A 22075-nucleotide genomic window follows, 5' to 3' on the forward strand; every position below is an offset into this window, starting at 1 on the left:
AATATTTTATATATTTGAATACATTTAATTATATATTGATGATACATATAATATATTGCAAAATATACAAATGATTGCCACTTTCAATATATTGCAATATATTAGAAAAAATAAATATACATAAGAATATATGCCTAATATATTACATGATATTTTCCAACATATTGCAATATATTAGAAAAAATAAATATACATAAGAATATATGCCTAATATATTACATGATATTTTCCAACATATTGCAATATATTTTTGTTTCATAAGGGATAAGTACCTCAAATGTACATTTTGTTACTTTAAAGTATTTATATGTAACTAAAGTTTACATATTGGTAATTTTTTAAAGTGGGAGAGAAAGTGACTGAGAAATCATCCACAAAATGAAGATTAAATGCAGCTCTGTATGCAGTTCCAACACAGTCTCATAGTTGTTCGTAACTGGTAATTTGTTCACAACACAATCTTATTTCTACATCTTTGTACGATCTGTTTACTCCCCACTGATGGTTATGTTTATAGTTGGACCTTCATGCTTGCTTTTGTCGTATGAATGAATACAAAATAAAAACATAAAATAAAAGATGTTTCCCATGATATCGGGTTGGTTATTCGCACTAAATTAACTGCTTTTGTGAAAAGTAAGTTTTAATGAGAATACTGAATGAAATTACAACAGATGCAGTCTTGCATTGACATACTGAAGTGAGGGGTTTAATAAATAAGAGGATCAACAACACAACAAAAGCTTGCTTTATGTATACTGTATATACACTCACACACACACACACACACACACACACACATATATATTTATATATATATATATATAAATTTATATTCTGAATGTATAAACTATATAAATATGTCATGCAGTCCTCATAACTTAAACGACCAATAATTTACAGAGTGAGGTAGGGTAGGAGGGGACTGGGTTGCAATGTCATAAAGAGATCAGAAAAGGGGCGGAGTCTCAGATTACCGACTTTGGCAGTACGGTTATTATTATTGATGGGTGGGAGGGGCTTACGACAGGAGGCTGCAGTGGATTGGCTGAGACACCAGTCAATAAGTCAGTCAATGCCTCCATGAGTTGCGGCTAAGGACGCACACGCAGGCAGAGTTGATTCGGATGAACCTCCAGGCGATCTGGTTTTTATAGGTCGTTAGCGCCCGCACATAGGTGTGCGTGTTGGTGCAATAAGAGTTCCAGTGCTTGTTGTCGATCCCACGACAGCGAGAGGTTCCAGCTTTAATGCCACTGGCTCCTTGACCTGTCTTGGGGGCACTGACTGGCTTCGACACGCGGCACGTGGTCTCGTAGAACAGCTGCTTCTTTACAATGTTGTTGATGCGAAAATGCGGCAGCACCGTGACTTCATTGCCCGCTAAGTCTGTGGCTTGGGTCAGGTTGCCAACCCAGTGCTCTTCGCTGTCACACACTGAGTACTCACCACGATTCAAGTGATCGTTGGCCTTCCGCCGGACACGTGGGCGTCTGGGGCTCCCTGTATCATTTTCTGTAGGTACCACGTCGCTGAATAGCACACGAGGTGAACGGTAACGGCGCTTGTTGAAGAGTTTGGGGTCCACATTGGGGATTAGGTCATCGTGGTGTGAGTCCTGCTTGAATTGGCCGCGAGGCCTGGGTGAGTGATGCGCTGCTGCATGCTGATTGGCTGGCCCCTGCGCCTGGGTGTGGCCTCCCATGATGAGTGCAGCCTGGACGCTGATCAGGATGAGGAGGACCAGCGTCAACGACCTCATGGGCACTCGTCCTGCTAGCAAAGAGACATTTAAGACAATCAACAACATGGAAATGTGCATCTTTCAAATTTTTTTAAACAGTTTGCTTTCTGTCAGTAAGGTGGCCTGGCTGTTTAAAATCACAGCAGGAATAGAGAACTGCTCATATGGAAGATATTACTGAGATATGCATGAAGAATCTGACATCTGTATGAGTTTCATGAAAGCTTTCGAAAACCTGTCCAGGACATATTTTACCCAAACATCTTAAGGGAAAAAAATACAAAGAAATTTAATAAAGATAATTAAAGGCATATTTCACCCAAAAATGAAGATGTGATGTTTATCTGCTTACCCCCAAGGCATCCAAGATGTAGGTGACTTTGTTTCCTCAGGAGAACACAAGTCAAACCGTTGCAGTCTATCACTCTTACAATGTAAGTGGATGGGAATCACAGCTAAAACATACACAAACAAAACTAAATTAAACCCTGCGGCTCGTGACAATACATTGATGTGTAAAGACACAAAACGATCGGTCTGTGCAAGAAACTGAACAGTATTCATAATGTTTTTTTTTTACCTCTGATTCATGCAATGTCCAAACTGTTAGAACTTTCATGGGCACATTCTCAGCAGAGAACTGTTAGAACTCTTAACTGAGATTGTAGATTGATTGTCAATGGTCCATTTGAGAGATAGGTGGTGGTAATGCATGTATATGTCTGTGATCCGCCATAAAGCAAGAAGAAGAAGAAGCCTCGCTGCTGAGAATGTGCACAACAGGACGCGCTCAGGAGACTTCTAACAGTTTGGACATTGCATGAATCAGAGGTAAAAAACAATATAAATACTGTTCAGTTTCTTGCACAGACCAATCGTTTTGTGTCTTTATACATCAATGTTTTATCACAAGCCGCAGAGTTTAATTTGTGTTTGTTTGTGTATTTTTTATTTTATTGTATGTTTTAGCCCGTGATTCCCATCCACTTCAATTATAATAGTGATAGACTACATTAGTTTGTGTTCTACTGAGGAAACAGAGTTACCTACATCTTGGATGCCCTGTGGGTAAGCAGATAAACATCACATATTCATTTTTGGTTGAACCATCCTTTTAAGCATTTTTTTAAAAACTTTGCAGCGAGAAGCCACCATTTTCTCAGAGTGCGAGAAGCGAGTGAAAGACATTATGGTTAGTAAAGATTAAAAATATAAAGTTATCATTCATTGTTTATGTCCGGGAGTATTTTGAGGTTTCATGAAAGGCGGAAATAAAAGAGCTTACATTGAAAATACGCGGACGCACTTTTCGCCTCAGTCTTAACGGCCTCTTTTACTGAATGGAAGAAGTACTTTTAATATAACGTCCGTGAATGTCTTATAAGATTTTAAAATATCTGCACTTTTTGAGGTGATAATAGACGGTTTTGGTTACGGTTACACTCATGTTCATTTGTTATCTTATTTTTTTGCGGTTAAACTGAATGCAAGTTTCCTAAAGCAAACAGCGTTATGTAATAAAGAGTAGCATAATTATTTTGAGGCTGTTGAAGTGGTAATTATTAAAATTAATGTTTTGAATGTAATATTTCAGACTTGTTGAGCTTGTATCTTCATTGTGCCCACACCAGGAGTTAACTAACATTACACAGAGGCTAGTCTCGCGTAGCCAGATCTTCAGACTGAAGGTCTGAAATTCATGGCAGCTTTCATTGGCCAAGGCCCGCCCATGAAGCCGTTTGACCGACATGTCAAACAACCAATCACAGTTTTGTTCATCATCACGTTTCAAGGCATGGAAATGTCGCCACAATAACAGACCACTGTGTAAAACTCTCCGACTTATTTTAAAGATTCTATGCCGCGAACTTTAAATATTTCAAATACTTTTGAAAATCCAGCGTTTAGCTGATCCTGATAAGTGCTTGCCGTCACAGTTGTAAACACGATGGCTTTCTTCTTTTGTGAGGGGTTTGGTGCCACAGTATATTTGTTTCAAGGCAGAACGTTAAAGAACGCAACACACACATCTCGTGGAAATCCTGTAGAATTCAACCAATCCGATGACGACTTTGATATTCTTGAAGTGTTTCCACTTTTGTCTCCCATATGCATTAGATGTTTAGCCAACGGCTAAATAAGAATTTTATTATTATTATTTTTTTTTTTTACTAAGACTAAATTAATGTTTGTTTTGTAAATGTTGAAAGCCAGAAACAAGATACCTTACTTCTTTTGAGACCGATGTGAGTTATTTTATTTTTAGAAAATAAATATTTCTGTTGTTACCTATCTGTTTACTTCACATTTTGATGCAACAACAGTGTGATTATATGTTCATATTTTATTGAAATCATTGATGCCCCTTTTTTCTTTGCAGAACTCAAACTAACTTTGGAGTTTAGGATACAGAAGCCTGCTTGAGTGAGGAGAAGGAGATCTTCTTTGGAAGAGAGGGAAAGACAGTTTAAGGCAAGTGAACTTCATAATTTCATGGCATTTTTTTTTTTTTTTTTTTTACCGAGAGTAAAATAATGTTTGATTTGTAGATGTTGAAAGCCAGAGACATTGGAGAGCATCATTCTTTTGAGATTTATGTAAGTTATTTTAAGAGAATAAATGTTTCTGTTGTCTCCTGCCTGTTTAATTCACATTTTGATGAAACAACAGTGTGATTACGTGCTCATATTTCATGAAAACCATTGATGTCTGTGTTGTTCATTGCAGAACTCAAACCAACTTTGGAGTTGTCTGTTTTGAAGAGTCATCATTCTTGGTCTTCCCTCTTAAAAGGCATAGTTCAAGCAATGTCATTCCACCCAGCAGCTTTTAGAGTGTAATATATTCATATGATGGCAAAGCTGAATTTTCAGCATCATTACACCAGTCTTCAGTGTCACATGATCTTTCAGAAATCACTCTAATATACCGATTTGTTACTCAATAAATGTCTTATGATCAACACCTAAGCTTGGACAAAATTTATTTAAAACAGATGTTTCTAAGAATATAAGAGTCCAAAGTAATTCCACGGGAAAAAGTAACTATTTTACTAAGTCAATTTTGTATAAATTTTTATGATTTGAATCATACGAAAACATATGATTTATAGGGGCTCTTTGCACAACACTGTTTTGAGCAAATTATATTTTGTTTTATGTTACATCTCTGTGTAAATGACAAAAATGCTAATTTGTGAAAATGGTGACAACAGTGTATTTTGTGTTCAGTCTATAGGCGTGTAGTGTGATATCCCCAACTACTGGGCCTGGCATGAATCATACAGCACTTTAGTCATTTTTGTTGATCCTTGTGAATGGGAATCACTTCGACAACATTATTGGCTGTATTGTATAGTATGTCATGTAAACATATTTTTATAATGAATGTCTACCATTAAACATAACCATCAATGGGGCAGATCATACAAAAACATATGATTTCTATAAACTCATATATTTTGCCAAAACATAAAATAGTGAAAAATATAAATTGTCTTGAAAGGTCTCTGCTGCTGTCAGTTTTGATCAATTTAATGCATGCTTGGTGAATAATATTATTTATTTAATAATAAAAGATACTGACTCAGGCATGTATTCCAGACCAGTGTGTGAGTATATACAGTACGCATCTCTGCTGACTGACCTGTGAAATGTTAAGAGTTGAAGTGAGGGCCCAGTGGGCTGCTAGAGCCAGAGTCCAGTGCAGGCTGACCCCCAAGCGCCTGCCATCAGGACTGGCCTGTGTGTCTGCTACTTCTGTAAAACACACACACATACCATGGCACTTTAGCTACAACAACATTCAAGTATATGCATTCAGTGGACTGAATGTAATCTTCAAAGCTGCAGACACAAAAATAAAAGACTCTACACTTTTCTCTTTAGTAGCACCTTCTGATCAATAACACAAATTAGCCTTCCCATCACGAGGTGATGTTTGACTGAAGCATTTAAAAAAAAAAAAAAAACTGGGGAAAAAAAAAAAACTTCTGAAACCACAAAAAGGTCAGTGTTACACTCTATTTCCCATATGCTCACCCAGCTTATGAGTCACTTCATCTGCCTGCATCACTTAACCACCTAATGTGACGATATTCCATTAAACGTGTGATATTTGACACTTCATAATGAGACTTCTGTCCCCTCTAAACCACACACTAGAAAGTGTTTCATAAGAAACCATCCATCAGGCTGAGCTTTCTGATTTGTATAAAAAATGCCACATATTGAAGCTTTAATATAATTGGAAATAAACAAGGAATTCATTTAAAAGAGAGCCCTGTAACCAACAGACCTTATTATTGCATCACCAACAATAAATAAGATCTAAATTTGTTATGCAAACTAAACTGGATTATGATTTATATTACCTGCGCAGCTTATAAGCAAAACATCCTTTCCAAAAGCAATCCAAAGCAATTTCGTTCTAGTCCCTGCAAACAACCGCCTCTTCCATATTTACACCACAAATAAGAAACATTCGTACAAAATGTATTATGTCTAAAGGAGCCAAGTAAAGTCAGTATTTGTAAAAAAAAATATTTAGAGACAGTCGCAGCGCGATCCTGCTCACCCAGTGCCTATGATCACGTTTACTGTAAAATCCAGTATATTGTGAAACAGAAAGACAAGCCTGTTTCCAAACACTGCCACTCTATTTATAAGGTAGAGCCAATGCACAGGCGTAATGCCAAGTCTGTGCTGGCACAGTCTCAAAGGCCTCCTTGTAGGCAAATTAATAATGTTTATTGTGCAATAATAGTGGTATTGATCAAAATGCACTACTCTATGTGTATGCTCTCATGCAGTGTTCATAAGGGTGTGATGGTTGGACATGAAATGCAGTTTTCACAGTTTTACGCGTGGTCTTCAAATGCAACCCTTAACTTTCAGAGAATAGTGAGCAGATGGTCTGCAATCTGTACGCCGTGGCATTCAGCTGATCACACATGATGTGTACTTAAAAAATGAAAACAGGCCATTTACAAAAAATTTTTTTAAATACAAAATAATTAAATAAAATAACCAATTAAATAAATAAATAAAAATAATAAATAATTATGCTAGTTTTTTATCCATAAAAAATACCCAAGCATCTTCCAAAAATATAATATAATATAATATAATATAATATAATATAATATAATATAATATAATATAATGCAAAAGCAATGTACTTTAAAATATTATTACAATTTAAAATGTTTTCTATTGTAAAATATAATTTATTGCTGTGATGGATTTTTTTTTAAATGTTGAGATTATTTGTACTATTACAAAACCAAAATAATTGATATATTTAAATCAATACATTTTTAGGTTGAAATAAATTCAAATTTGAATTACATTTACATTACTGTTAAAAAAAATCCTATTTGACTATATTTTTAAATGTAATTTATTAATATGATGTCAAAGTTGAATTTTCAGCATCATTCCTCGAGACTTCAGTGTCACATGGTCTACAGAAATCATTCTGATATGATGACTTGCTACTCAAGAAACTTTTTTGTGTATTATTCTTATTATAAGTGCTGAAACAGTTTTGCATTTGTTTATATATATATATATATATATATATATATATATATATATATTTTGTGGAAATTTCTTTCATGATTCTTTGATGAATAATACACATTTCTAAGTGTGCTATTCCCATTTCTCCTGACATAAAACAAACAAACAAACAAACAAACAAAAACTGGCCCCAGACAGTCAAAGGGGGTTTGGGTCAAAAATAAAAAGGGATTGTATATATATATAAAAAAAGAATATTGTCAGAGATATTAAAAAATAAATAAATAAATAAACATTCAATGACATTGCAAGACAGTTTAAGTATCACAGTGCAGCCCCAAAAACTCATTAATTGTCATTTTAAATCTTTAACAATCTTTGACACTATCCTTCAAAACCACTAGGTTTTACTGGTTTGTCAGCAATATGTTTTTAATTAATTACAATATAATACATTTTTTGTATGATAATTTATTATTTTATACAGCCTATTTTAATAAATACAGGTCAGAATAAGAATGTCATTACATTTGTACATAAATAAACATATCTGTTAAGCTGAATAATGATGGAGTATTATTTCACCTATATTTAGACATTTTCACAAAAGTTATTGAAAAATTAAGACAGTTTTATTGTGTGTTCTGATAACTCTTATTTTATCATGAACTTTTCCCCCCCTTGAAGATGTAATTGAAACTGTAAATAAAGCACAGATAGAAAAAGTGCTTTATTTGCATTCATCACTAGAGGGCAAACCTGCATGAACATTTTATCCTCACATCTGGGAGTAAATCCAAGCATTCATTGTCACAGCTCTGCACATGGAAGCAAATCATAGACTAAACTGCATGAATCTTGCTGTGTATATGTTTGGCTGCATATGGTTTGAAGCAGAGGATAAGATCTAAAACCGATGCCACACCCATTGTTGCCGTATGGAGCAGCTCTCACACGCATGAAACTGCACAGATACCACCTAACCCTAACCTAACCGTAACCCTAACCCTAACCCTAACCCTAACCCTAACCTAACATAACATAACATAACATAGCATAGCATAGCATACCATACCATACCATACAATAACCAAACCTAACCTAACCTAACCTAACACTGTGCTTTCACTTACACATTTGTCAGACACGCCTCCAATAATGTGTTGCCTGGCATCTGGATTACACCGTGAATGAACGCCAGCATTTTCATATCTATCTAAATCGTAAAACAAGACAATATCATGTAGTTTATAGTGTTGGGATAACCTTAACAATAATATGAGAGAGATAAGAGAAATCACTGCTAGGTTTTTACATCACACCTGTTAAGGAGTAATCCAGGTTCATTACAAGTGAAGCTCAACCAACTCAACATGTTGACTACCACAAAATTCATTTCTATTGGTTCCCCATTTCTTTTTTTTTATCTGGGTCATAGTGAGGCACTTAAAGTGAAGTGAAAAAGAAGTGTGCTTAAGTGTACTCAATGTGCAATGTGAACTTCAAATCTTAAAAGTGTATTCAAAAACTGTACTTGCAAATAATGTAACATTAATAAAATAAAAGGGCCACTAAATGCAGTTATTTGCAAATTCATCATTAAAAATGATTACATACTATTAAAAAACTATTTAAATGACATATTGTAAAATTTAAATAAAAGATGACAGAAATGACAATAAAGTATATTTAGTACACGTTAACCACATTTTAGACAATATAAGTAATTATGAAATTACATATACATATCAAGTTGATTATGAATGAACTAATTGCATTCAACAAATGTGAAGTGTAATACATTTTCATTTAATTGTAAATAACATGCAGTTGAGTGTCTGAAAACATTCAGTTCAGTAATTTATATTATTTTAAAGTATTATTTCCATAATTAGTGCTATATTTAAAAGTATGCTTAAGTGTAGTTAATGGGACCAGTCATTAATGTTAAAATATTGGAAAGCTATGGAGCTGCTGCTCTCTTGGACAGAAATCTCCATGAAGGGCCACAGCACTCCTCACCAGCACATGTGCGGCATGTATAAACACACACTCATCAAACTGATACACAAGCACTAGCCCTCTAGTCCTGTGGCTCCGAGTACACTTTGTTCACTTCTGAATGCTACATAAATTAGCTCCGAACTCCCTTTGGTGAAACCTTTATAAACACACAGTGCAGCGCAGCCACTGAGGGTCAAAATGGTTTACTGAAGACCTCCATCCTGCGCAGCACTTTTTCTTCACTCACAGACTTTTATAACATCTAACATTTATCACATGACTGTGAAACACAGGCTCGGATACAGGCTGGTACCTGAAACAGTCTCTGGCAGAAACTGATGATGACAAGAGGGTTTTTCTGAGAGACTACAGTGGTTTGAGGTTTGTGGTTGTAACCATTGTTTATTTTAATGGAAAAGAAACACAAGACATCATGGTCTACTTTCCAGAAGAGAGAGAGAGAAAAAAAGTGAAATCTGAGAGGGAAGCTGATCCGCAGATGGAAAAGTAGATATTTACTTTATTTTTACTGTAAATAAACCACACACACAAGCACAAAAATAAAAATAAATACTCAAAATCCAAGCACATGTGGTTCTTTTTTATGCATGCTGTTTTAATAACCTCATAATTTATTAGGCAACTTCTTTGACTATTTGTATTGACTGTGAAGGCAAACTAAAGCTAATAGAAAAAAAAAAGAGAAATGTTAACTATTACTTTTAACTGTTAATGTCACTCTACACAGGAACGAGGGACTAAGAGCAAGGAGATGCTGGAGAATTACCATCTAAGGCATGTCCTTACACCACCTAACATCCAATGGGTGGGGGGTTGGGCACTCTGGAGGTCCCTCAGGACAGACACGAGATGGTGGACCACACCATGGCGGATGCAAGGACTCGGGTGGTCCTAGTGGAGGAGGTAACTCGGACAGATTCCAAGGCCAAATCCCCATCCTCCACCTCGGCCTCTATGGCTGAAGCCCTAATACCCCCCCAAAAAAATTACATGGGAAAATTGAAAATTTACAGGGCAGTACTCAGGGCCTGGAGCCCTCCCTGGGCTTAACGTAGAAACAGGATAGTGCTTGCATGGTGCTGACACTGGAGGAGCAGGTACAGCAAAGTGCTTTCGAGGAGCTGGAACTGGAGTGAGTTTTGGGCTGGAGGACACTTACAAGGGAAGTACACTAGGGCTGGAACTGAAACTTGGGCATCAGGAACGCTTGGCTGGCTTGCCATATTAATGTTCGTTGGGCTTGCCATATGAACAGCCATTGAACTAGAGTGGGCCACGGATGGCAGACTTAAACTAGTGGCAGCCCGCAAACTTGACAGGGTTACGGCCGGTGGACTCAATGGCCGGATGGTTCTAGCTCAGGACCAGACACTCCCCAGACCCCTTCTCCCCAACATAGTCCGGTGAAGTCTGGGAGGTCCATGGGTCCGATGGTAGTTATGAAACTACATCCAACACTGTCACTGCAGAGAGTTTGTAGAACTCCCTGGCGTACTCGTAGAAGGGGAGGTCTAGGTGGGATAGTGCGAGGAAATGATCAGCGATCTTCTTATGGTGGGGTGGGGGGGGAGACAGGAAAAAGAAAAATGAGGAGAAGGGGTGATGCTTACTTTTTTCAGGTCGGCTGTTATGTTACTTTTCCCTTGGGGGCGAGGAAGGAACAAGGAGACACTGGAAAATTACCATAAAAAGGAAACCTTTATTTCGCAGATGTCGAATCACACAACATACAAGAAGAGATGACATATATAACAGTCGACAGAAAAAACTGGGAAACAGGTTTAAAATGCACTGAAACTAATGGGACACACCTGGGAACAATATGAACTAAACGGGAAACACGTGGACTCAAATAGAAACAATCAGGGAGCAGGAACAGGAAGATAACCAGATAAGGGCATGGGGACATAAATGTGGAGCACGTGGGGGGAAGAAAACACACACAGACACAGAACTAAATCTGACAGTTAAAGGGCCTAAAATATCCACTTTCCATGTCAAGTCGCCTTTAACAGGAATTCCTGATTTCTTTCCCTCTCACTTAACTACATAATGGCATGTTTTCATATGAGTTAATTTATGACCAATGGCATGGGGAAAGCCATAAATGAGCCTCATAAAACAAGGCTCTAAAATCTATTTTGCGTAAATCAATCTCCATTAATGAGCAGCAATGCTGAAGCAGACGACACCAGCAACTAAAGCAAAGTCTGAGGTGTTGAAAAGTGTTGACCATGTTTATAATGAGAATAATGAGTGAATAATGGCACACCATCAGTGAGCGCAGGAGCGCGCTGAAGCAATCTACAGTGGATTCATTCGTTTTCCTCCAAAAAACATGTAGCCCTAGCCCAATCTCTGTGGGTAATGGTTTTTTAAATGATAACTATATATTCATTGAGTCTTAAATGCATAATGTGGACAGAGTATTTACGCTAATGTTGGCATTATTCTTTTATTAGCCTAAATTTCAGCTGCTAGTGTGAAGCAAATCCGGCGGAGGCTTTATCTTAATTTCATCATTGCCAAATACCCATCCTAATTTAAAATGTATTTTAATTTAATTTGTTAAAAATGACTTGTTTTTATTGGTGCGTTGGTCTATTTATAGGCTAAAGGAGCCAATGTCTATTTAGAGTGCTGAGATTTTAAGATGTCACAGAGGACTTATTTTATTTCTTTATTCCAACTTCCAAGTGGTCTAGTCTACGTTAGTTATGAATAAATTATGTTAAAACATGTATGAATGACTCATTCTTGACAAAAGGCAAAAAAGCTGTGTGCATGCGCACATTTAAATAATGTCGGGCTGTAAACGGGTTCAGGCTTTTAAAAAGCTGTCAATCAAAATGTACTTGTCGGGATCGGGCCGAAACCTTTCAGGCCTAACTTTTATGGCCTGATTACAGATCTACTTCAGTTCATTTGTTTCTACAAGTTTTTCTACGAGTTTGTGCTAATTAATTAAGTATTTTGACATCATACTTCTCACAATAATGTGTAAGTTACTATAAAACAAGATGATGCTGTTAGATAACAAGGCATTTAAAATGTATTTAGTTTAAAAACCTATAATACTGAGTTAATACATATTAAAAACATAAACCTACACATTATTACCTGTGAAAGTATATCCAGATTCTTCAAGAATTTAAATGTAAGTGTTTTTTATAACCATTTTTATAACAGCTGTGGAATCTACCTATGACTCTAACAGCATTAACAGCACTCTAATAGTTATTACTCATAACCCTTTGTGCGTTAGATGAGGATTTGATTAGTACAATCTACCATCAAACTACAATCATGGATAAAAAGAGTTAAAAAACTTCAAACATGGTGGATATGCGAGAGAAGGGGTTTGAGTGATAAATAGATCAAAATAACCTGATCAAAAAATATTTATTTAATTTTATCCATTTTATATTTCATGTGCAGCAACATTGTGAATTTTTTTAAAAATATAAGTTTGGTAATTAACTTTTATTCATTATTATGTGCCTCTTCATTTTTCTCCAATACGGTAGGAAATGAAGTGAAACGATAGTGTGGATAATGTTGTCTGTGACAAGATGATTGACAGGGCATTTTAATCTGTGACAGCATGTAATTAAGCAACAGATCGATACGTTAAATATGTAATTATGATGATGTCTCAAAGCTTGCATACTATTCTGCTACTTACTCAAAAGTATGTACATTTTCTTAAAAAAAAAAAAGAGTACATACTTTTAGGGCAAAGTATAAGTAGGTGAATTGTTTGAATTGTGTGTTAATAGCATACAATATCCCACAATGCAATGCGCTCAACTTAATCTTCAATTTGCAGTGTGATGAATGAAATGCAACATAAATCCGCTACAATGTTATTTGTTTATTTATTAATTGTTTGAATTGATTGTATTGAAACTAACTTCATATCACACATTACATACATGTAATAAAATATTTCCAATATGATAACTGGGCACCATTATTTAAAGTGGTAAGGTCATGTGACAAAAATTGAGATGTGTGGCATTTCATAATGTTTCCTTTTTCGCCTAATGATGATTATGATGATAATAATGATAAGGTAATTGTGACTTTATCTCACAATTCAGAATTATGACTCACAAATCACAAAAACAAACGTTTTTGTATGCATAAAATCTAAGTTAAAGCAAATGTTTTTAAAAATGACATAAAACATTCTACACTATTTGCACTCTGACATGAATTATGTAACATAGCATCTAGGGTAGAACAGACGCACTTTTTTTCTTACTGAATACATGTCAGTAGGTTTAGAAACCTGTTAAAATATTTGGTTGTGAGTGTCAACATTGTATTTTGGGTTATTTTGAGGTGCTGACAACACATCAGAGATAATGAAGCAGTGCTAAAGACAGATGGCCTCTTTTTATCAACAGATGACAAAAGGAGAGAGAGGAAGACAGAGGGGAAATGGGGTGAATGAGAGAGAAAGAGAATGAGAAATGGCTGAGCATTTGTCTGACAGAACTCCTGTTAGCACAGAATATTGCCTCTCTCCTAACTGAATGCTGCTAGTGTGTGTAGCAACAGCAATATGTATTTTGCAATGCATATACAGTTTCACAAATACGCCTGTCATTATTTACACACACTTATGTCATTAATTCCTTTCTTTTGTGAAAAGAGAGAGATAAAAAGTAATACATTTCTTTATATAATATAAGAGGACCAGCTGCGAAATATATTTGTAATACATTTTTATTCTTATTTTTCACATGCCTGTTTTTCAACAGGTTGGGAATGACTTGAGAATGAGTAAATACTAAAATGACTTTTATTCCCTCTAAACATTAAAAAGTAAATCGTGGTGTCATTTTTAATTTTTGTGTGAACAATGCCTCTACGTAGCCCTATAACTAAAAGGAATTCTGTAATGAAATTGTGAATTGTGAAGAGTACACAGACACAAACACAACACAAACTGTGTAAACCTGATTAGTTATATGGAAATTAACTGTTATTAAATTTTATGAAAAATAACAACATAAAAGCAAAATAATAATAATAATAAAGTCAATAAATCATGAATAATATATACATTTTAATGTATATTTTAATGTATATTTATTCTACATGTAACTGTTATTGCACTGCACAAAATATTTTTTATTTTACAATTAATATATATATATATATATATATGTGTGTGTGTGTGTGTGTGTGTGTGTTGTGTGTGCATAATAAAAAGCATCTGTGGACACACATAAATACTACAGAAACGTTTTGCCCTGACCTGTGTCTGCACCATGATTTGAAGCATCGATCACACATGGCACGAAGTAAATCTTTCACGGTTATCTTCGGGGAAGACACATGAAAATGAGACTTCCGCACACAGAGCTCTGGAGAAATGTGTCCAAAAGCTGCACTGAATTTGAGGAGTGATTGTATTTACTTCTGTTGAAGAGTTGAAGAATAACATTACAGCCTCCAGATGGAATACCAACATTATTATGTTAATGACGAGTTGCACAAACACATATGGCCACAGATACATACAGTACATACACATGGATGTCTGTGCGTCATAAATTTGGCGGAAGACAAAACCACCATTGGGACAGCTGTGAAATTGTATTTTAAACACAGCTGCTGTTTTGTAGACAGTACAACAGTGGACAGGAAGTAGCGTGACATCTGTTTAAGATGTGCGAGCATAGTGGTAACAATTAACCTTTCTACTCTATCAAAATTTACCTGCAAAATCTATATACATTGACTAACAAAAATTATGAATTTGCCTTTTATTTATTATTTTGACAGGGAAATGAAAGAAATTCTTAAATTAAAACATGGAATCAAAGTGAATGTTTGTTATTTTAAGCTAATTTTAAAAGTGATATTGGCAGATTTTGTATGCGGCACATTCTTTGGCTCGGTTACATGATGTGATGGTTGTACAGGCTGTTATCTTTGTCAGCGCTCTCAGGCATGAGAAATCACTTGAGGTGAGCTCGCCAATAGCTCACAGGGCAGCCAAATGTTTCCCAAACAAACCTGAAGACTTCCTGGATAGGCTGACAGCTAAGATCATTTAGAGCCTTTCCTCCAAACAATTTAAACAGATGGAGGCGAGTGGACAAGGGCTGTAAGTGAGCATTGTACAACATTTGTGTCCCCTTAGTCTTGGTCAGTATTTAGCACTGCTTTAAGAATTATGTAATCATTTCTCGACTAAATCTAAAACATCAGGACTGCTGCAATGTGCAGCTCCCACTATGAACAGTTGATTTGATATGGCTTTGAGCGTTGTGTTAAGTGCCAACGCTGAATTATGGGAACATTAGTTCATTTGTTTTCACATTTTGCTGCAAGCCAAAACGTCCCATTGCTTTTTGAGAAATTAGACGAGTTTCCGCTTTTGCTGTGAGCTACGTATTACTGAATACATTTGGTTGCTAAGGAAAAAATAACATTTAGTAAAAACAACAACAAAAAAACTTATGTGTTCATACATAAGTACTATGTAAGTAATTAATGAAATAACACTGAAGTAGCAAATGCTGGTGTTTCTTCCAAAAAAAAAAAAAAAAAAAAAAAAAAATACCAATTGCACAATTCAGTCCTTGAATTGAACCATTTTTCCTTATTGGAGCTGCATAATGAAGTTTGAAGCATTGCACAGGTGCTGTGTGCAATTTTGTTCAACTTTAAAATATGTTCTAATATCCTAGCTTAATATACAGAAACATTTTTAAATAAGCCATTGGTAAGTTGACTAGAAACAATCTAAAAAGTTGAAAAAAAAATATGTGCTATGTTTGCTTGAATATCCCAACCTGGGGTTTGCTTCCCAAAAGTATCTTTAGCCAACTATGGTAGCAATTTCCATTGTTGCGAACACAGTTCAACAATTCTGCATTTCCTGAAAATGAACTTTAGCAAACTTGTGTGATTGGAACTACAGCTCTTGACCTGTGTCTAGAAACACAGCTTATGACATGTAGACTTAAATAGATCATGCTTTTGGACACAATAAGCATGCAAACATGCAAAACATTCTCTACATTTCTTTTCTTCACGTGATTTATTATTTATTCATGATAGTTGAAATACTGGTAATGTTACGATTCAGTATCTGAGTGAATATATTTAGATTACAAACATACAAGTGCATCTCAATAAATTATAATGTCATGGAAAAGTTCATTTATTTATAATGACTCATAACTCTAATTGTTAAACTCTGAAGTAGTATACGTCTGTTTTTTTTTTAATTGTGATGATTTTGGCTCACATTTAACAAAAGTTGAAAAGTTCAAAATTACTGAAATAAATGAACTATTCCACGACATTCTAATTTATTGAGATGCACCTTTAAGCACAGAAAACAGTTGAAAACAGGAAACTCTAAGTGGAATCTGAAATAAACAACAACAACAACAAAAAATGGCTCCTATATTTATGTTTAGTTATGTAACTTTAATGGAATAAAAAAGACCTATACATTGCCATTAACGTAAAATTACTAAACCTAAACATAGGAGCCTGATAAAAATGTTAAAATGCTTTAAAATAAATTTCAGATGGCACTTCGAGGCTTAATTTCCAACAATAAATAAATAAATAAATAATAACAATAATTTTTAAGAAAACATTGTATATCTTTCATCACATTAAGTGACAGCTTAACCACCTGCGTGTGTCTGGAGTAGGATTGTCTATTTATCAGCCAATAGCAAATAAAGGGAGCATTCCGTATGCTCCAACCTGTCCTCCAACCAATACGCTCGTATAGGTTGTTTGTCCAAATCCCTGAAATACGACCCATCAGAGCGTATACTACAATTGCGCCCCTATCGGCAAAAGGTCATTTTCATATTAATTTTTTTTTTTTTTTGCACTCTTTTATTTGCCCTCTGGTTTGCGTTTCGTGCAGCTCAGTTAGTAGATTATTGCGTTATATCTTGCTATGTAATCATGCTATCATGGGTTAAATCCCAGGGAACGTACGTACGTGCGTGCACTCACGTTTATGTTGACTGCAAGATTCTAAGTTAGGGTACAAGCTAATTGACATTCAGTTACTTGCTAGCGTAGCATTCTATCATCCTGGGTAACACATACTATCACCAGTTAATACTATTTTTCCCAGGGGGCAAGGAACTCGACCGGAAGTTGAAGTCGGGTGGGGGCTGCCATCTTTTAGCAGAACTTCACTTGCGTTAGCATTCCCATTGACTGGCATTCATTTTGGCGTCACTTTGACAGCGAATCTGAGGCATTTAAAGACTCCGTTTGTCCATTATTTATTTCTAAAGATACACGACAATGTATAAAGAGCTCCATTACCTTCTATGTTACATTATGGCCCGTATAAACAGTTTTTGTAAAAAATAGGCTAACGATTGCGTCATAACCACTCGTCTCTCTGTCGCATTACCGTACAGACAGGAGGAGAAGCTCGCAGGCAATTAACTTAATATGGCGTACTGGCGTTACATTTTAAAATACTATACAAAATAATTAATCAGAATACTTACTCCTGCTCACTCACGACAAAGAACTCCCCGCTCAAGCTCGCCGTCTCTGCAAGATTAACGATGGCAGTTTGCACGCACAGCTACTAGAAGATTTACATCTGTCAGACAGGTTGCTGACATCGTCAAGCTTCGTTTGAGCTAAAAATGGGCTTCACTTGTCCAACGGGGGAGTTCCAACGGGGTCGCTGTGTCCATTTCTTTTACTGTCTATGATTTTTCCACAGTAGAATCTGCATTTGAAAGCCTGCTGGTCTATTTGTGTGGCTAGCTAGTTATTTTGCCTACTTACACTCTGACTCTGCTTTATGAAAAAGCTTCTTATGTTCCCTTTCTTCTTCTTGGGTGTCATCTACAAAATACAATAAGGGGCAAAAAAACCCCAGAATACTAAAAAATATTTTAACCCTGGCCTTTGTATGTGGCAGAGAGACAGCCCTGGTAATTTACCGTCGGCGTCATCAACATGCGCGCACGCACGCACGCACGCACGCACACACACACACCACCCGCTCGCTGCTAGTGCAAACACAAAAGTAGTCCCGGCCGGCTCGTGTAGCCTGTCGGCTACCCCGCCGCCAATCAAACTACAACGTTTCTTGTACTATCGTCGTCCTGGCCGTTACAATCGATCCAAATAACAGTGCAAAGAAACCAAATAGCAGTTCAAAGGAGCTTGCTAAATATTGGTGGGGACAAATTAGTCATCTCAAAATATTGATAGGGACTAGTACCTAGCGTCCCCCCCTAAACATGGGAAATACTGTGAGATCGGTGTAAAACGCCCATACATTGCATTTAAATAAACATGCGTTTTGATTGGTAATGACATTACACGTCAATTCATGACGACAGACGCAATGCGATACTGCCATTATTTTTAAGCCTGCTAGAGAGCGCTGAACTTTAAAACGTAAATATAGGTCGTAATAAATGCTTGCACAAACGACCTATATGGTGTTTTTTTGTTGTTGGAGAACAGGCTCATATATGCATATATATATACTGTATATATTTGGTAATTAATAAATACAACATACTTTTTAATTGTGGTTATCCCAGTGCTCTGATAAACAATTAAGTGAAAATGTAGTGACTGGTTCTTTAACATTGTTAGCTACTATTACATACAATTCTTCGAAATAAACGGTACGGTTCACAAAACTATTCCTTTTGCCCCACTATGTCTGCCACAGATCTCATTTCAAATGGAAATTAAGTCTCTGGTGCCTAAGTTAAACATTTACCATGGTGTGTAGGTCGTAGTAAGGTATATATGGGTCGTTTGTGCAAATAACTTTTCTTTTTAAGGTAAGAAGATTCTATGCCTTGTAGAGCAGAAAGTCCTCTAAATGAACAAAACTGACTATCCCTATTCACCAAAGCTCTGAGAGGAAGCTGTAATTAGCAAAGTGTGAACAGTAGCAGCTGAATTAAACTCATAATGATAGACATATTAAGCCCAAGGCAAATGTTTTATTAATTTGTTTCAGGAGATTTTGGCATGTCTTGTTAGGAAGCTGTTATGTTGCTAATTGAAGTCTGAGTGAGGTTGAGATTGTAAAGTGGCATGAGGAAGTAGGAATCGTTTTTCATTGACAGCTCAATGAATATCACATTGAGTGCAATTATGCAAAGAAGATGAGCTAATACAGCTGGATTTAAAATATTATTCAAATTGTGGCTGATTGCGAACTCTAAACTATCTTTTCACATGCTACAAGACATTCAGTCTGACTTCAATTTCAGCTCTAATCTCAAATGAATGGTATTTAGTTTCAAGCGTGATTTTATGGTGTTTGTACAAGTACCTTATTACGACCTATATTTACGTTTTAAAGTTTAGCGCCCTCTAGCGGGAGTAAAAATTATGACAGTATTGTGTTGCGTCTGATGTCATGAAATGACGTATAATTGTCAATACCTATTCAAATGTGCATTTATTTAAATGCAATGTGTGGACTTTTTACACCGATCTCTCAGTAATCTATACATATTTTACAAGGTGGCTTATTCGTTCGAATGACCACACCTAACCCCACCCTAAACCTATCCCTCACAGAAATCATGCAAAATCATGATTTTTAGAGCATATACATTTTATGAGCATGAATTCCAAATTAGCAGTATTTGCTTTAGTGAAATCTCAGCTCACAAAGCAACAAACGTTTGCTATTAATGAACCTACACTGTGGCCTAAACACTCACACTAAAGGAATTCTGTAAAAATGGGTTACACCTGTTAATAATGTCATATGTTTGCACTTTCTCGGATGCAGCAGACTAGAAATAGCCAGTGATAATGATGCAGCAATGATGTCATCGCTTTTAGTTCCTGGTTAAACTGGGTTTCAGATGGTTTGTGAATAAGATGTGATACAACTGTGAGTTCTCTCCATTGAGCTGCCAGTCCAAAATTTCCTGATCCTTCAACCTACCGTTGCTAGAGTTTTCTGGCTCGTGTTCTTTGGGAACACATTTGTTTGTCTCTTCTGTCTCATGTGGCCAATAATTTTTCAATGGCCTGTGAATTTCAGAAGTGTGATGGCATTTAAAGCTCTCCTAATGAACTCTCCCAAACTGTCATTGCCAGTCAGGCCTCGAGAGATATAAAGATGACTAGGAATCATGCTTTCTTTTTTTCACTGTTCAGTGTTCATATTTGTTCCACTGTTTTCTCAATTCCCAAATGATTGTTGGTGGGAAAACCTTGAACGTCCGACTAACGTCTTTTCCATAACCCTGGAGCTTTACAACCTTGACATTCAACAATTTCAGCTTGACACATGGCTATTTTTTTTTTGTTAAGGCTATGCCATATTTTCCCCTCAGCTTGTGAGAATTTGATTGGAATTAGAGACGGGCTTGCCAAGCAAAAATTCTTGTCATTACGCTGTTGGAAAAGAGCTGTGCTCGTTCTCCATGACTTAGTCTCAATGGGTTTAACATCTTTCATTGTGACCATTCCTGTTCAAAACAGTTGCTTTAAACTTGACCTTCGGCTGTCTGCACTCATCGTTACATAATTTACCATAGTTGACAGCCAAGAAATATATATGGCTTCATGAACAGCCCTCAACCAGACAGCTGACAGAAAGATTTGTGGATTTGGTCAACAAACTGAGTTTTTAAACAGTCTTCTAGGCTACTTGAATGTGAATGGTGTCTTAGTACTACACTGCAAATAGTTATTTTTTCTCACAAAGTGAGAATACTTGATAAACACATATGATGCTTTTGAGAGAAAAATCTGGGATCTCCTTGGTGAAAAATAAGTATACTTTAACATACTTTAAAAAAGAGTACTTATTACATATTACATCAGTGTTTTCTCACACTTAACTGCATGTTAATTGCAATTAAATATTAATTAATTCGTTTAAATGTATATTAAATGCAATTAGTTGATTTTGCTACATCTTTACTTGTCATTGTGTAATTACTATTGTAATAGTTGAAATATTAAAATGAAGAATATAAATATAAACCCTAAAGGGTTTTCACGACACAGTTTTCATCAATCCGGAAGTCAGCCATTTTGGAGGCACTGAACACAAACAATGCCACTGAACGCAAATTAGCTAATTATTGCTGCCGAAAAATGGTCGAGTTTTGGTCTGTACTAATCGGTCGCATAGGTTAAAAAACATTTCGAGTTCTGTCAAAAGTTAAAGAGAAGAGAGCAAAAAAGGGATTAAAAAAGGAGTTTTTGGTTGAGAAAGGTACAGTTACAGCACTTGTGTAAATGAAGCATCGACTATGGCTTAAATGTTGACGTAGTTAACTGTGGCTACATTCACACTGTTAGTCCAAATACGATTATCTTTGTATCCGAATGGAATCTGATCTAAAATGATGTCCACACTGTATATCGCAACTGTTCAGATATGATTTGTGTGTCCATGCAGCTCTTTGGCAATACGGGAATGACGTTGCGTTGATGGAGGTGTTTACATTTGCGATAGATATGTTGTTTTATTGGAATTTTACAACGTGGAAATGTGTTGCCGATGCGCTGGACTACTTCGTCTTGAGCTGCAGAACTGTAGGAGGCTGGTATTTAACGTTACAGCTTTTTTTTCCGCATTGCGCTGGTTTCAAAAATAATAATTGTCTGCTCGTCCGGTGTTCTGTCCATTTGTCCTACGCTGTCAGATTTTCCTACCTCCCATTCAAACAGTGGGTAGTACAATTCGACAACGAAAAATGCTACCCCTAATGATACACCTACCACAACCCTAAACCTACCCTTACAGTACTGCAAATAC

General features: G+C 36.1%; 1 protein-coding gene across 3 annotated transcripts in view; it reads right to left on the reverse strand.

The window, feature by feature from the left end:
• Nucleotides 1–691: 691 nt before the first annotated feature.
• LOC127944557 (neurotrophin-7-like) overlaps nt 692–22075 on the reverse strand; it is a 31981-nt gene continuing 10597 nt past the window's right edge. Inside the window, exons 2-3 of one of the 3 annotated variants that reach the window (XM_052540576.1) lie at nt 5390–5502; nt 692–1776 (exon numbers count right to left, since the gene is read on the reverse strand). In XM_052540576.1, coding sequence (XP_052396536.1) covers nt 1073–1762 — 690 coding nt within the window. In that variant the 5' untranslated portion in view covers nt 1763–1776; nt 5390–5502 and the 3' untranslated portion in view covers nt 692–1072. The remainder of the gene's footprint in view (nt 1777–5389; nt 5503–22075) is intronic. The other 2 variants (XM_052540577.1, XM_052540578.1) reach the window with 2 other exon arrangements.

The sequence above is a fragment of the Carassius gibelio genome, chromosome A23 (assembly GCF_023724105.1).
Source record: "Carassius gibelio isolate Cgi1373 ecotype wild population from Czech Republic chromosome A23, carGib1.2-hapl.c, whole genome shotgun sequence".
Lineage (NCBI taxonomy): Eukaryota > Metazoa > Chordata > Actinopteri > Cypriniformes > Cyprinidae > Carassius > Carassius gibelio.